Source organism: Triticum dicoccoides, chromosome 6B (genome assembly GCF_002162155.2).
Source record: "Triticum dicoccoides isolate Atlit2015 ecotype Zavitan chromosome 6B, WEW_v2.0, whole genome shotgun sequence".
NCBI lineage: Eukaryota > Viridiplantae > Streptophyta > Magnoliopsida > Poales > Poaceae > Triticum > Triticum dicoccoides.
The window spans coordinates 614,018,673-614,034,149 of NC_041391.1; the positions used below are offsets into that span (position 1 = coordinate 614,018,673).

The 15,477-nt window shown below is 47.0% G+C and overlaps 1 protein-coding gene across 1 annotated transcript; it reads left to right on the forward strand.

Annotated features, from left to right (window-relative positions):
* The first annotated feature begins 9,950 nt into the window (after positions 1-9,950).
* On the forward strand, positions 9,951-11,123 carry LOC119326681 (protein PHOSPHATE-INDUCED 1-like). Its single transcript, XM_037600306.1, has one exon. It carries the CDS (start codon positions 10,089-10,091, stop codon positions 11,019-11,021), a length of 933 nt encoding a protein of 310 aa, XP_037456203.1. The 5' UTR covers positions 9,951-10,088; the 3' UTR covers positions 11,022-11,123.
* The last annotated feature ends 4,354 nt before the right edge of the window (positions 11,124-15,477 follow it).

Sequence of the window (15,477 nt, forward strand, 5' to 3'; positions counted from 1 at the left end):
ATGGAGCGTAATGAAGCCCCTGGAAAATTAAGGCGTACCAGAGTGTACAGGCGCAATTTGATAAAATATCAAGAAAAAGAAAAATGAAATAATAGGCTAATGCTGCAAAAATTGGGCCGCAAACTATTTTTTCATTATAGTTTGATTAATACGTAAAAGCGTATTTTGTACAAGTAGTGCGATAAGCAACATGGCTATTTGACATGCCACAACCAAGGGAGAGCTGTGTGCGGGTCCTCAAAAACAGGTATAATGATAGTTTAAAGAGACCATCTGGAAATTCCCTTATACATCAGTGCTTCTTGCCATGAAGGACCTGGGAAAGAAAAGAGACCTGAAAAAAAAGAAGTATGTGGGTCTAGGAGCGGTTGAGCCATACGATGGACCCCGATCTAGCTGTGCCTCTGTCTATGCCCTTGGTATTTTAAGTGCGTAGTTATGTACGCACGGTACGAATGTCGCCGCTTGGTCAGGACTGGGACGGAGGCTGGATTGCTAGTAAAGCTCTTGTCGAGCTGAACTGTCCTGCTGCAGGGTAGTTCGGACTCATTTGACAGTGTCCAGGAGGTTGGTAGCCGAATTAAGGTTCTGCCTGAAAAGGCCACTCTATACTTCTGCTGCAAGGGTCGCGGTGTGCTCCTCGGTACGGAGGGAGCGTTTCGTGTTTCCATTGACTGTTATGACACCGCGTGGTCCGGGCATTTTGAGCTTGAGATAAGCGTAGTACGGCACCGCATTGAATCCAGCGAATGCAGTTCGTCCAAGCAGTGCGTGATAGCCACTGCGGAAAGGGACGATATCGAAGATCAATTCTTCGCTTCAGAAATTGTCCGGGGATCCGAACACCACTTCTAGTGTGATTGAGCCCGTGCAGCAGGCCTCTACACCTGGTATGACACCTTTAAAGGTGTTTTTGGTGGGCTTGATCCTTGAGGGATTGATAGCCATTTTGCACACAGTATCCTGATAGAGCAGGTTCAGGCTGCTGCCACTGTCCATGAGGACTCGCGTAAGGTAGAAACCATCAATGATTGGGTCGAGTACCAGTGCGGCCGAACCGCCATGACATATACTGGTCGGATGGTCCTTGCGATCAAAGGTGATTGGGCAGGACGACCATGGGTTGAACTTTGGGGCGACTGGCTCCATCGCGTAGACGTCCCTGAACTCACGCTTACGCTCCCTCTTGGGGATATGGGTAGCATATATCATGCTTACCGTTTTAACTTGGGGAGGGGGGGACTTCTTATGTCCCCTTGTGTTCGGTGGCCAGGGCTCCTCATCATCGTCCTCGCTTTGCGACCCCTTCTCCTTGTTCTCAGCATTTAACTTGCCGGCCTGTTTAAAAACCCAACACTCTCTATTGGTATGACTGGCTTGTTTATTAGGAGTGCCATGGATTTGACATGGACGATCGAGTATGCGGTCCAAACTGGACGGCCCTGGATTATTTCTTTTATATGGCTTCTTCTGTTGACCAGACTTAGAGCCACTGAATCCGGCGTTGACCGCCATGTCTTCGGTGTTGTCACTGTTGCTTCGACGTTTGTGTCTGTTGCGTCGGGGCTTGTTGTTGCTGTTTATGGCTTCAGAAGTGCCAGGTTCACTTGCATTGTTATTGCTACGGGCTAGCCAACTATCCTCGCCTGCGCAGAAGCGAGTCATAAGCGTTGTGAGGGCTGCCATGGACTTCAGTTTTTCTTGGCTGGGGTGTCGGGCGAGCCATTCGTCACGGATGCTGTGCTTAAAGGCCGCTAGAGCTTCGGCATCCGGACAGTCGATGATCTGGTTCTTTTTAGTTAAGAACCTAGTCCAGAATTTCCTGGCTGACTCTCCGGGCTGTTGAACTATGTGACTTAAGTCATCGGCATCCGGAGGTCGGACATATGTACCTTGGAAGTTGTCGAGGAAGGCATCTTCCAAGTCTTCCCAGTTTCCGATGGAGTTTTCGGGCAGACTGTTCAACCAGTGCCGAGCTGGCCCCTTGAGTTTTAGTGGGAGGTATCTGATGGCATGAAGATCATCACCGTGGGCAATATGGAGAAGGAAATCCTCAATCCACACTGCGGGGTCTATTGTTCCATCATATGATTCGATGTTCACGGGTTTAAACCCTTCCGGGAATTCATGTTCCATTACTTCATCAGTGAAGCAAAGGGGGTGTGCGGTGCCTCTATACCGGGCCAAGTCATGACGTAGCTCTGATGGGGTTTGTCTGCGGTCTTCGGTCCGGACGTGGTTATGTTTGTCACGTCCGGCCGGATGGCCATCATTGCGCATCAGGGCACGCCCCCGCAATCCATAAATCGATATGGTCTGGTCTGCTCTGTTTTCCAAGTCATGCCGCAGGTCATGTGTGTATCCCCAAGCTGTTGTATTTCTATTTTTACGACGAGGTAGTGCGGGCTGGTGTTCGGCTCGAGTTGCCGCTTTGTCCCGGCCACGTGGTGGTCGGTCAGCCGCATTACGTGCTAGTAGGACGGGCTCCAGTGCCTCGTCATTGAATTGAGGTGACAGTTTGCGCTTCGGGTAACTTTTGGTTGGGCGCTCAAGGTCGTATTATTCGGCTGCTAGGACATTAGTCCATCTATCGTTGAGCAAATCTTGGTCAGCTTGAAGCTGTTGCTGCTTCTTTTTCAGGCTCCTTGAAGTGGCTATTAGCCGGCGCTTAAAGCGCTCTTGTTCGATGGGATCCTCAGGCATGATAAAGTCTTCGTCGCCGAGGCTCACCTCGTCCTTGGAGAGCGGAAGGTAGTTACTATCCTCCAAGTCTTCATTTATGGCCTGTTCGTCAGGGCTAACTCGCCCATCTTCCCGTTCGTCCTGTTCGGAGGTTGGCTCAACGGGGTCTTCATTGTCTTCGGCATTGCCAGAGTATTGTTTTCTCATGTGACAGTATTGCTATTTTTACCACGGCATGGCTTAGAGCGGCGCCGCTGACGCCGGCGCTTTGGATGTATCTCAAGAGGCTTATCCTCGACTGGATTTTCATTGTCGCTGTTGTTCTCTTTGGGTCTATCCACCATGTGTACGTCATACGAGGAGGTGGTTGTCCAGCACCCTGTAAGGGGTGGTTTTTGTGCCTGCTCCTCTCCGGCATAGTCGTCCATACCGTCGATGTCTTTGGAGTCATAGTCGAGCATGTCGGTTAAGTCCTCGACAGTGGCTATGTAGTGGGTGGTGGGTGGGAAGCGAAATTCTCTGTCATCAGCTTCCAATTAAAGCCGGATATAGTTCGGCTGAGAGTCTCCGACAAGGAGAGGGCTTTTAGTGAGTTTAGCGCATCGCCTAAAGGTGAGTGCCGAAAGATGTCCGCGGAGCTGAACTCGACGATAGGCGCCTGATCAGGTTCGATGGGCGCGGACGCATGCGGTTTGGAACTTATGGCCGGAGACGAATCCGAGGTTCCGATGACACAGGCCCCGCTCGAGGTTGGGCCTGTGTGCGGCTCCAGCGCCGCTGAGTCTGCAGCTTCCATAGCGGGGTTGAACATCCCGTCCTCGGATGGCACAATCTGCTCCGGGTCTAGGGCCAGAGCGGTTATAGGCACTATCTCCTGATCACGATCCAATGACAGATTTAGGTCATGTTCATCGTGGTGGCAGGGAGCGGCCGTCATGGGCTCGAATCGGTCGAAGATCAAGTCTCCGCGGATATTGGCCATGTAATTCAAGCTTCCAAACCTGACCCGATGGCCAGGGGCATAACTGTCGATCTGCTCCAGATGGCCAAGCGAGTTGGCCCGCAGTGCGAAGCCGCCAAATACGAAGATCTGTCCGGGGAGGAAAATCTTCCCTTGGACTGCATTGTTGTAGATGATTGATGGAGCCATCAAACCTTTTGGTGACGACGTAGCGGAACTCTCAATGAAATCACCAATGTCGGTGTCAAAACCGGCGGATCTCGAGTAGGGGGTCCCGAACTGTGTGTCTAAGGCTGATGGTAACAGGAGGCAGGGGACACGATGTTTACCCATGTTCGGGCCCTCTCTATGGAGGTAATACCCTACTTCCTACTTGATTGATCTTGATGAATATGAGTATTACAAGAGTTGATCTACCACGAGATTGTAATGGCTAAACCCTAAGAGTCTAGCCTATATGATTATGATTCTGCCCTATGGACTAAACCCTCCAGTTTATATAGACACCAGAGTGACTAGGGTTATACAAAGTCGGTTACAGAGAAAGGAATCTACACATATGAATCATCAAGCTTGCCATCCACGCAAAGGTGAGTCCCATCCGGACACGGGAAGAAGTCTTCTGTCTTGTATCCTCATAGCCCAACAATCCGGCCCATGTTAATAGTTCGGCCGTTCGAGGACCCCTTAATCCAGGACTCTCTCAGCAGGCCTGGAACCTAGCGGTGCTTCCAGGACATAATTCTTCTGTGCAACAGTGAGGATAATCCTCAAGTTACGGACCCAGTTCGCGTAGTTGCTACCATCGTCTTTCAACTTAGCTTTCTCTAGGAACACATTAAAATTCAACGGAACAGTAGCATGAGCCATTTATCTACAACAACATATACATGCAAAATACTATCAGGTACTAAGTTCATGATAAATTAAAGTTCAATTAATCATATTATTTAAGAACTCCCACTTACATAGACATCACTCTAATCATCTAAGTGATCACGTGATCCATATCAACTAAACCATGTCCGATCATCACGTGAGATGGAGTAGTTTTCAATGGTGAACATCACTATGTTGATCATATCTACTATATGATTCCTGCTCGACCTTTCGGTCTCAGTGTTCCGAGGCCATATCTGCATATGCTAGGCTTGTCAAGTTTAACCCGAGTATTCTGCGTGTGCAAAACTGGCTTGCACCCGTTGTATGTGAACGTAGAACTTATCACACCCGATCATCACGTGGTGTCTCGGCACGACGAATTGTAGCAACGGTGCATACTCAGGGAGAACACTTATACCTTGAAATTTAGTGAGAGCTCATCTTATAATGCTACCACCGAACTAAGCAAAATAAGATGCATAAAGGATAAACATCACATGCAATCAATATAAGTGATATGATATGGCCATTATCATCTTGTGCCTTTGATCTCCATCTCCAAAGCACCATCATGATCACCATCGTCACCGGCTTGACACCTTGATCTTCATCGAAGCATCGTTGTCATCTCGCCAACTCTTGCTTCTACGACTATCGCTACCGCTTAGTGATAAAGTAAAACAATTACATGGCGATTGCATTTCATACAATAAAGCGACAACCATATGGCTCCTGCCAGTTGCCGATAACTTTTAGAAAAACATGATCATCTCATACAACAATTTATATATCATCACGTCTTGACCATATCACATCACAACATGCCCTGCAAAAACAAGTAAGACATCCTCTACTTTGTTGTTGCAAGTTTTACGCGGCTTTCTTACCTACGCATCAAGACCACAACGTTTTTTTTTGTCAAGTGTGTTGTTTTAACCTTCAACAAGGACCGGGCTTAGCCACACTCGATTCAACTAAAGTTGGAGAAACAGACAATCACTAGCCACCTGTGTGCGGAGCACGTCGGTAGAACCAGTCTCGCGTAAGCGTACGTAATGTCGGTCTGAGCCGCTTCATCCAACAATACCGCTGAATCAAAGTATGACATGCCGGTAAGCAGTATGACTATTATCACCCACAAATCTTTGTGTTCTATTCGTGCATATAACATCTACGCATAGACCTAGCTCGGATGCCACTGTTGGGGAACACAGTAATTTCAAAAAAATTCCTACGATCACGCAAGATTTATCTAGGTGAAGCATAGCAACGAGAGGGGAGAGTGTTGTCTACGTACCCTCGTAGACCGAAAGCGGAAGCATTATGACAACGCGGTTGATGTAGTCGTACGTCTTCACGATCCGACCGATCCTAGCACCGAAGGTACGCCACCTCCGTGATTTGCACACGTTCAGCTCGGTGACGTCCCACGAATTCTAGATCCAGATGAGGTCGGAGGAGAGTTTCTCAGCACGACGGCATGGTGATAGTGATGATGAAGTTACCGGCGCAGGGCTTCGCCTAAGCACTACGACGATATGACCGAGGTGGAAATCTGCGGAGGGGGGCACCACACACGACTAAAAGATCAACTTGATCAACTTGTGTGTCTATGGGGTGCCCCCTCCCCCATATATAAAGGAGTGGAGGAGGGGGCCGGCCGGCCTCAAGGGATGCGCCCCAAGGGGGGAAATCCTACTCCAAGTAGGAGTAGGTTTCCCCTTTCCTAGTCCAACTAGGAGGGGGAGGAGAGAAGGAAAGGGGGGCGCCCCCCTAGTCCAATTCGGTTTGGGCTAGGGGGTGCACGCCCCACTTTGGCCTGCCTCCTCTCTTCCACCACTTGGCCCATGAGGCCCAATAACCCCCCGGGGGGTTTCGATAACCCCTCGGTACTCCGATTTTATCCGAAACTTCTCTGGAACACTTCCGGTGTCTGAACATAGCCGTCCAATATATCAATATTTATGTCTCGACCATTTCGAGACTCCTCGTCATGTCCGTGATCACATCCGGGACTCCGAACAATCTTCGGTACATCATATCACATAAACTCATAATACCAATCGTCATTGAACGTTAAGCGTGCGGACCCTACGTGTTCGAGTACTATGTAGACATGACCGAGACGCGTCTCCGGTCAATAACCAATATCGGAACCTGGATGCTCATATTGGTTCCTACATATTCTATGAAGATCTTTATTGGTCAAACCGCATAACAACATACGTTATTCCCTTTGTCATCGGTATGTTACTTGCCCGAGATTCGATCGTCCGTATCTCAATACCTAGTTCAATCTCGTTACCGGCAAGTCTCTTTACTCGTTTAGTAATGCATCATCCCGTGACTAACTCATTAGTCACATTGCTTGCAAGGCTTGTAATGATGTGCATTACCAAGAGGGCCCAGAGATACCTTTCCGGAACACGGAGTGACAAATCCTAATCTTGATCTATGCCAACCCAACAAACACCATCAGAGACACCTGTAGAGCATCTTTATAATCACCCAGTTACGTTCTGACGTTTGATAGCACACTAAGTGTTCCTCTGGTATTCGGGAGTTGCATAATCTCATAGTCATAGGAAGATGTATAAGTTACGAAGAAAGAAATAGCAACAAACTAAACGATCATAGTGCTAAGCTAACGGATGGGTCATGTCAATCACTTAATTCTCTAATGATGTGATCTCGTTCATCAAATGACAACTCATGTCAATGGCTAGGAAACTTTAACCATCTTTGATCAATAGGCTAGTCAAGTAGAGGCATACTAGTGACACTATGTTTGTGTATGTATTCACACATGTACTAAGTTTCCGGCTAATACAATTCTAGTATGAATAATAAACATTTATCATGGTATAAGGAAATATAAATAACAGCTTTATTATTGCCTCTAGGGCATATTTCCTTCACACCATGTCGTCGCCCCGCATCCTGTTCGACGAAATGCCAACACCAACGCCAACGGTCGACGACCCCTTTCTACAACCAGTTCATGGAGGATGTCATCTACTAGGGTGGGCATGGCGCTGCCTACGATCCCGACGAGACCAAAAGTCAGGATGGTCGTTCCCAGTACGTGGCCGATGAAGACATTGAGGCCCAGGACCATGCTGACTACGACCATGGTGACCCGTGGCATGAAGATGATGACATCTATTGTGAAAGTGGTAGTGATGAAGAAGATGAAGGCATTGATATTGGGGGCGAGCCATTGTTCATCGACGAGCTCACTCAAAGAGCGGAAGCACTAAAGATGAAGAAGAGCATTCGTACGGGATCATACTCACAAGAGGAGGACAAGTTGATTTGCCAAATTTGGATGGAGGTTGGCCAAGATCCGAAGACCGGTGCGCAACAAAAGGGACTTGTTTTTTAGACAAGAGTTCACAAAACATTCCATGAAAGAAAGTTGTTTGCACCCTACCAATTTACGAGCAACCGTGGCATCACCTCGATTCAAAAGAGGTGGTTGTTCATCCAACACAAATGCAACTAGTATTGTGCCACACTTGAGAGCATTGAAGCACGTCCCATGAGTTGCCTCGGCATTGGGGACATGGTATGCTCTCTTATCTTTCGTTGCTATGGCCATGAGACCTCGGCCTTCTATATGTTTAGGATGTTAAATTTGTTGTTGATCGTGTAGGCATTTCAATCTTTGGAAGCATTCAAGGCCCGGCACAATGACAAGCCATTCAGTCTTACGCATTGTTGGACGCTTATCAACAATTGCCCTAAGTTCAAAGATCAATACCGTGAACTTCAAAGGAAGAGAGGAAAGACGGTCGCGTTGACCGGAGGTGGAGATGGTGAGGCGTTGAAGAGGCCAAGGGGCAAGACCAACTCCAAGATGGACGATATACGTGATGCGTCATCCATGGCCTTGCATGAGACGTTGCACGACATGATGCCTCAAAAGGATGTGAGGGACGAGAAAAAGCGACAAAGCAAGGACGAGCAAATGAACCTATAGCTTCAAAGGAAGAAGCTTGAGATGGAGGAGGCGGCCAAGAAGAGGAAGATCGACATGAAGGAGGCGTCCCGGCAAAGGCAAGTCGACATCGAGGCCGCCAATGTCATGGCCAGGCAGAGGCAGCTCGACATCGAGGCCACCAATGCCGCAACCAAAGCAAATGAGGTGGCCCCAGCGATCATAAGCGTGGACTTGACCAAGATGAGCGAGAAGACGAGGAGCTGGTTCGAGGCCAGGCAGAAGGAGATGTTCGACGCCGACGGCCTGAACTATGTGGTCTGTTCGGCCGTGGCCGTTCTTTTTGGAGGCTGGCATGGGTGCCGGCCGCTGCCTGTGTGCTGGCGAGAAACCTATTCATTTTGGAGGCTGGCTGTGTTTTGCCGGCGAGGTCGTGTAGGTGGGTTGTGTTGCCGGCGTGAACTAGGGCCACTGGCATGAACTTTCGAATATTTGCGTTTGAAAAATGAGGCGGATAGGATGCGGCCAAATGATGGAGTGGCGGCGCTAGGGATATTCTTGGTTCTTCATGTGAGTACCCATAATTTTTACAAAACAAGTGTTGATTTTGGCAAAACAATGATAATTTTCAAAAAATAACAATGATTTTGGCAAAATGAATACACATTAATACCCGGTTGCAAATTCCTGAAGCCCACACTGAAAGGGTGCGGCTGCGCGTTGAGCGCACCACCACCGCATCCCAAAAAATAACCGAACACGACCTCATTGCCCACCTTAAACGGACAGAATTCGGGCGAAACGGACGTCCGCTTGGGGTCGTGCGCTGGAGTTGACCTTACTGAATTTACATGCCGTTAATCCCCGGCAAACAATCAAGCAGTCTACTCTACTGAGGGGCCATCACTGCTGTTTTCTATGCAACGGAGCACAATAGCCACGTACTCCGCCGGCGCCGGCCATGACTAGGGAAGCATCGGACCGCGGTTTGGCCGGTGTAAAGTTTGCACTCCCCGGCGCCACCATCATACTTACATGGAAGCTCATCGATGAGTTCACTGAAACATATCCATCCGCCCGCCCAAAGCTGACCCTCTGCTCTTGGGAACCTTCCGCGGACAGCTGTGGCGCTCATCGACAGGCGACGGGAATCTGCACAGCCAAGCCAAGTCGTCATCCGTTGGAGCGGGAATAGAGTATCGCCCCAAATTTGACTCGCGTGCGTCGCCGCTGCGTCTGGAGCCGTGCCCGGAAGCAACTGGGCAGCGCGGCGCGCGGCGCGAGCGACACGCTCCGGCGTGCGTGCGCTGCACAGCTCATCGCTGCCCCCGCTCTGTCCCCCACGCCCGCCACGCCATACCGCCCTGCCCTTCCCCGGATCATATACCTATGCCGCACGTAGGACGGTAGGGGTAAACGAGCGGAGTAGGATAGGAACCATCATCGAAGTCGCACGAGTCGGGTCGCGACCACGCCTATAAATACGAGGCATGAGCGGTGTTGCCACTCATCCCATCACCACAGCACCAGTCACAAGCAAAAGTAGGAGCTCGATCACCGAGTGTTAGCTCTCACAGTTCGCAAGTGTTTTATTTCCAGGGGTGCAGTTTCAGCAGGTCGGCAATGGCTACGATTGCTCTGATAGTGGCCATGGTGCTCAGCCTGGCGCAGCTCTCCGCTGGGAGCAGGAGGCTGATGGAGCTGTACGTGCCTCCGGAGAGCGACCGGCTCACGTACCACCAGGGCGGCGTGCTCAGCGGCGACATCTCCGTGTCCATCCTCTGGTACGGCAAGTTCACGCCCGCGCAGAGGTCCATTGTCTCCGACTTCGTCGTCTCGCTAAACTCCGCGCCGAACGGGGCCGCCACGCCCTCGGTCGGGCAGTGGTGGGGCACCATCGAGCAGCTCTACCTGTCCAAGGCGGCTGCCGCCAACGGCCAGGCCGGCGCCACGCACGTGCTCCTCGCCGAGCAGGTGACCGACGAGCAGTGCTCCCTCGGCACGTCGCTCACTCTGGCCCAGATCGACCAGCTCGCCGCGAGCGTCGGCGCCAAGAAGGGCGGCATCGCGCTGGTGTTCACCGACGAGGACGTCGCCGTGGAGGGCTTCTGCAGCAGCCGGTGCGGCAGGCACGGGTCGTCCACCGGCGGCGACTCCACGCACATCTGGGTCGGCAACTCCGTGAAGCAGTGCCCCGGGCAGTGCGCGTGGCCGTTCGCGCAGCCGCAGTACGGGCCGCAGGGCGCGCCCCTGGTGGCGCCCAACGGCAACGTCGGGATGGACGGCATGGTGATGGTCCTCGCCACCATGGTGGCCGGCACCGTGAGCAACCCGTACGGGGACGGCTACTACCAGGGCCCCAAGGGCGCGTCCCTGGAGGCGTGCACGGCGTGCCCCGGCGTCTACGGCAGCGGGGCGTACCCGGGCTACGCCGGCAACCTGCTCGTCGACCCCAGCACCGGCGCCAGCTACAATGCCAACGGCGCCAACGGGAGGAAGTACCTGCTCCCGGCGTTGTACGACCCCGCCACGGCCTCCTGCAACACGCTTGTCTAGTCCGGTGCGTCCATCCGGGCACGTACAGGCTTTCCCTGTACGCTTGAGAAGTTGTACATAGTGTAACGTGTTGGAAGAAATGGAAATTGCTTCGTTCGTTTATATTGGCATCTGTTCCCGTCCATAAGAACTTCTTTTTTCCTCATCAAAAAAGAAAATGCGAATCAACCTGTGGTTTAGAGGGACAGTGGTATACCTAGTTCACCAGTGTTCAAGTCCTGTTGCTCGCGTTATTTCTGGATTTATTTCAAGATTTCTGGCGATGCGTTTTCAATGGGAGGAGACAGTTTCCGTCGAGACGAGGCGCCTACAGTGACTTCATAAATCTCAAGATGATACGCCGGCTCAGTCGCTCGAAGATGCTCATAGGGGTAGGGTGTGCGTGTGTGCGTTGACAAGGTTGAATGTATGCACGTATGTTTGAGCGATTGCATCTGTACTGTGTTAAAAAAATCGAAAATAAAAATTATCTTCCCTTTTTGGGCGTGGCTTGTTTTTTGAGCCAATATTCAGCGCACGGCTATATAGGTCGCTTATTGCGGGGCGCCCCTACACGGGCCCTCCTATCTGCCGCCGAACTCACTAAAAATATTTTAAAAATCAACGAACATTTTAGGTACATGGACACATTTTATCTCAATATAGGTCAATGTTGCACATATATTTTTTACAAGATACTTAAGGCATGAACATATTTTTATATGCACAAACATCTTTTTCTGTATATACAGAGTTTTTTGAGTTTGCTCCATGAACGCACACGCAAATGGCCACATGGGCCGGCCCAACAGCAGGACCGCCCCATGCAAAATTCCAAAAATTAGTGTTCTGGCTGCGAGTCAAAGACAATACCTAATTCCCTCAGACACAGCGGCATACCAATGCACCAACCAAGCATTCATCAGTAAAGAGTACTGCGGTACTTTAAGAACTAGGAATAGATATAGACTTGGAAGATTTTTGAAATTTCAAACGTGTTTTCTTGAAACAAAAATTAAATCGGGAACATTTTTCAACATTGTGAGCCAAATTTTGAAAGAATGAAACAATCCTGAAAAATTGGAACACATTTTCAAATCGTGGACAATTTTTGAAACTCTGAACTTTCAAGAAAATACGAACAAGCTATAAAATTTGCGAACAATTTTCGGGAAACATGATTTTTCTTTATACATTGAACTTTTTTGAAAATGGCAACAAATTTCAAAATTCTAAATTCTTAGGAAAATATTTTTTCTGGAATTTTCGAACATTTTTTGAACACGCGAACAATTTTTGAGAAATGAGAACAAAAACTACGAACATTTTTGGAAAAATGGAATAAAATTTGAAACTCTGAACATTTTTCAAAACGTGAACAAATTAGGAAATCAATTTTTTTTGGAAAACTTGAACACAATTTTGAAACTTCAAACTTTTTGGAAAACATGAACGAATTTCAAAACTATGAACTTTTTGAACAATGCAAGGAAATTTTGTAAACATCATTAAAATTTAGGATTTTTCTTTTTTTTTGAAACGAACAATTTTGGAATACGTGAACAACTTTTTTGAAAATTGTGATTAAAAAAAGAATATGAACTTGAAAAGGAAGAAAAAAACGAAAACAAAGAAATGAAGAAAGAAACAGAAAAAAAGGAAACGAAAAAAAAATTAAATTGAAAAAAAAGAAAGAAACAAAGACAAAAGAAAAACCATTATATAAAAACAAAAAAACAGGCTCAGGGGAACCTTCTGGATTATACCTTTTTTTTTAGTAACACCTTCTGGATTATACCTAAAACCGGCTACCTCCAAGTGGGGAATGGGCCGGCCCAATTCTCGCGCTCGGGGGATCGACCCTAACCAGTTGAGCTAGTGTTGTGCAACACCTTAAGAAACTGAAACGCCGATCCGAATGTTTTCAAAAATTTGCACAAAAAACTTTTTTTTCCAAAACAAAACGCGAATTTTTATCAAACGGGAACATTTTTCAAATTTGTTAAGAATTTTGAGAAAACACGAACATTTTTAAAGACACAAATGAATTTTGGAGAAGTGAACATTTTTTTGAAATGGGAACATTTTTTAACTAGCCAAAAAAATGAACAGGAACATTTTTTCAAAAACAGGAACACTTTTAAAATTCCAAAACAAATTTGGAAACACAAACAACTTTTGCACACGAAGAATTCAAATCTTTTTATGAAAACATGACGGTTTTGGAATTTGTGAACAATTATTTAAAGCATGAACATTTTTTGAATCATCAGAACAACATTTGAAACAGAGAACATATTCAAAGCACAAACAATTTTATAAAGCTCCAACATTTTTTGAATCTTGAGAACAAATTATGGAATGGAGACCAATTTTGAAAAATTCCTAACAAATTTGGAACCGTGATTTTTTTTGAATACGTGAACACAAAATTGAAATCCGGTAAATTTGATGAATTTCGAACTTTTTTGTGTAATGGGAACAAATTTTAGATTTCGAGAACATTTTTTTCAAAAACTGAATATTGTTTGAATCATGAACAAAACTTGAATATTTTGAAAAAAGAGAAGAAATAAAAACCAATGAAAGAAAAATTGTTGAAAAGAGAAATTAACTTGAAAAGGAAAACTAAAAGAAAACAAAAAAGTAACAAAAATAGAAGAAAAAAGAACCAGAAAAAGGAAGAAAAAGAAAAGAGAAATCGTAAAAAAAAAGGAAAATAACGGTTCAGGAACCTCCTAAAACCAGTAATAACCGGCTGGAACGCTCTAGAAGGTTCCAAAGCCCGGCGTAGGCTAAAGATGGGCTGGCCCAAACCGCTCGCTAGTCGCATCCCTTTTGCGATTCGTCGACAGTTTGATGCAATATGCGTCAAATAGGTTTTTCACGTGCCTTCAGCGGGTGCAATAACCGACTCGCTGAAGGGGCGAGCAAGATGGGCTAGCCGACGCGCGCGCGAGGCCTCAGCCTCTTTATCTTTTTCTTTTTGCTCAAAAAAATTAAAATCTTTTTTTTACATTTTTTGTTATTGTTTGATGATTTATTTTTGTATAATTTAAAATATTCTACAAACACACACACACATACGCACATACACACACACACAATAGTCAATCTCTCTCTCTCTCTATATATATATATATATATGTAGGGATTGACTATTCGTCACCCTGGGTGAGGAATAGTTATTCTTCCCCCCTCTCCCCCCCTCTCTATTTTACCATCAATGCATCGTAATTTTACGTTACATAAGTTTTGTCTTATTTCTGATGTAAAAAGGGACTGTAAGAAAATATATAATCATCATAAAAAATATTTTATGTTATGTAAAATTACAAACGTAAAAACATAGTGTAAAATACACATAAACTGTAACTTTTTTTGTCTTATGACCTATATTTTTGTTTTCTTATGCAAAATTTTACGTAGTGGATCAATAGGAATGTAACTATTTGAATTCCAAACGTAATTTAATTATGAAACGATTGTAAGATTATCTGGGTGAAGAATAACTTATTCTGCACCTTGGATGATGAATAACATCACTATATATAGATAGGGAAAATAAATTCTACCATCTAGTGATAGTTACCTCTATCTTAGAAGCCGTCCGATTGCATTAGATCCGTGCAGTTCCTAACGGGTATGGGCAAAACAAAGTTCCACCCTATACCTTCCGATTTGTTGGCCGTCAGCTATCTTCCTATTTTTTGGGCGTTATCCCCATACATCGCTATATATCCTCGTTCTCTCTCCTAAGCACGCTCTCTCTCTCTCTCTCTCTCTCTCTCCTTGTTTCACGGAATCAGAAGCTTCATGAGACAAATCTGAATCAATCAGGAACGGTAATTCATGGGAAAAGGAGGTATGCATCCACGCATGCTTTTGTGATTTCTGCGGATGCATCATGCAAACTGATTGCTTCGTGTTCCTAATTCCATTGGTAGTGCTTATCTAATAATCTATACGTTCTATAGGCTGATCGTTGATGTAACTTTTTCCCCGTTGCATGCAAGTTCCCACCGCAGCGGCGGCGGCGATGGCATGTACAGGTGCATATGTCCAACCATTTGACTGCTCCAGCCCAGCATGACGACGACTACGTACGACATCCCATGGGTGACTGCTCCGACGGCGGCCACAGCGACGAAGATAAACTTAGCACATTCCACCTGGCGGCCCCATGATGACGAACAACCGCGGACGGCTTACGGGTGACTCTTCTAATATCGTGGGCGGCGGCAACAGCGACAAAACGACTGCACACGGCCGACCAACTCCTCCTCCGGCTTCAGCGGCCGTCAAGGACTTGCATGTACTATATACTCCATACTCAGATGTGTATATCAAGCCGATTATGGAGTTATATGTCTGTGTATACGTGCATGCTAATGCATGCATCACCACCAGTCAATGAATCTGCCTGTTCAAATTCTTCTGGCTAGTATATGCAACTGCGTGAAGGATATGTACATAG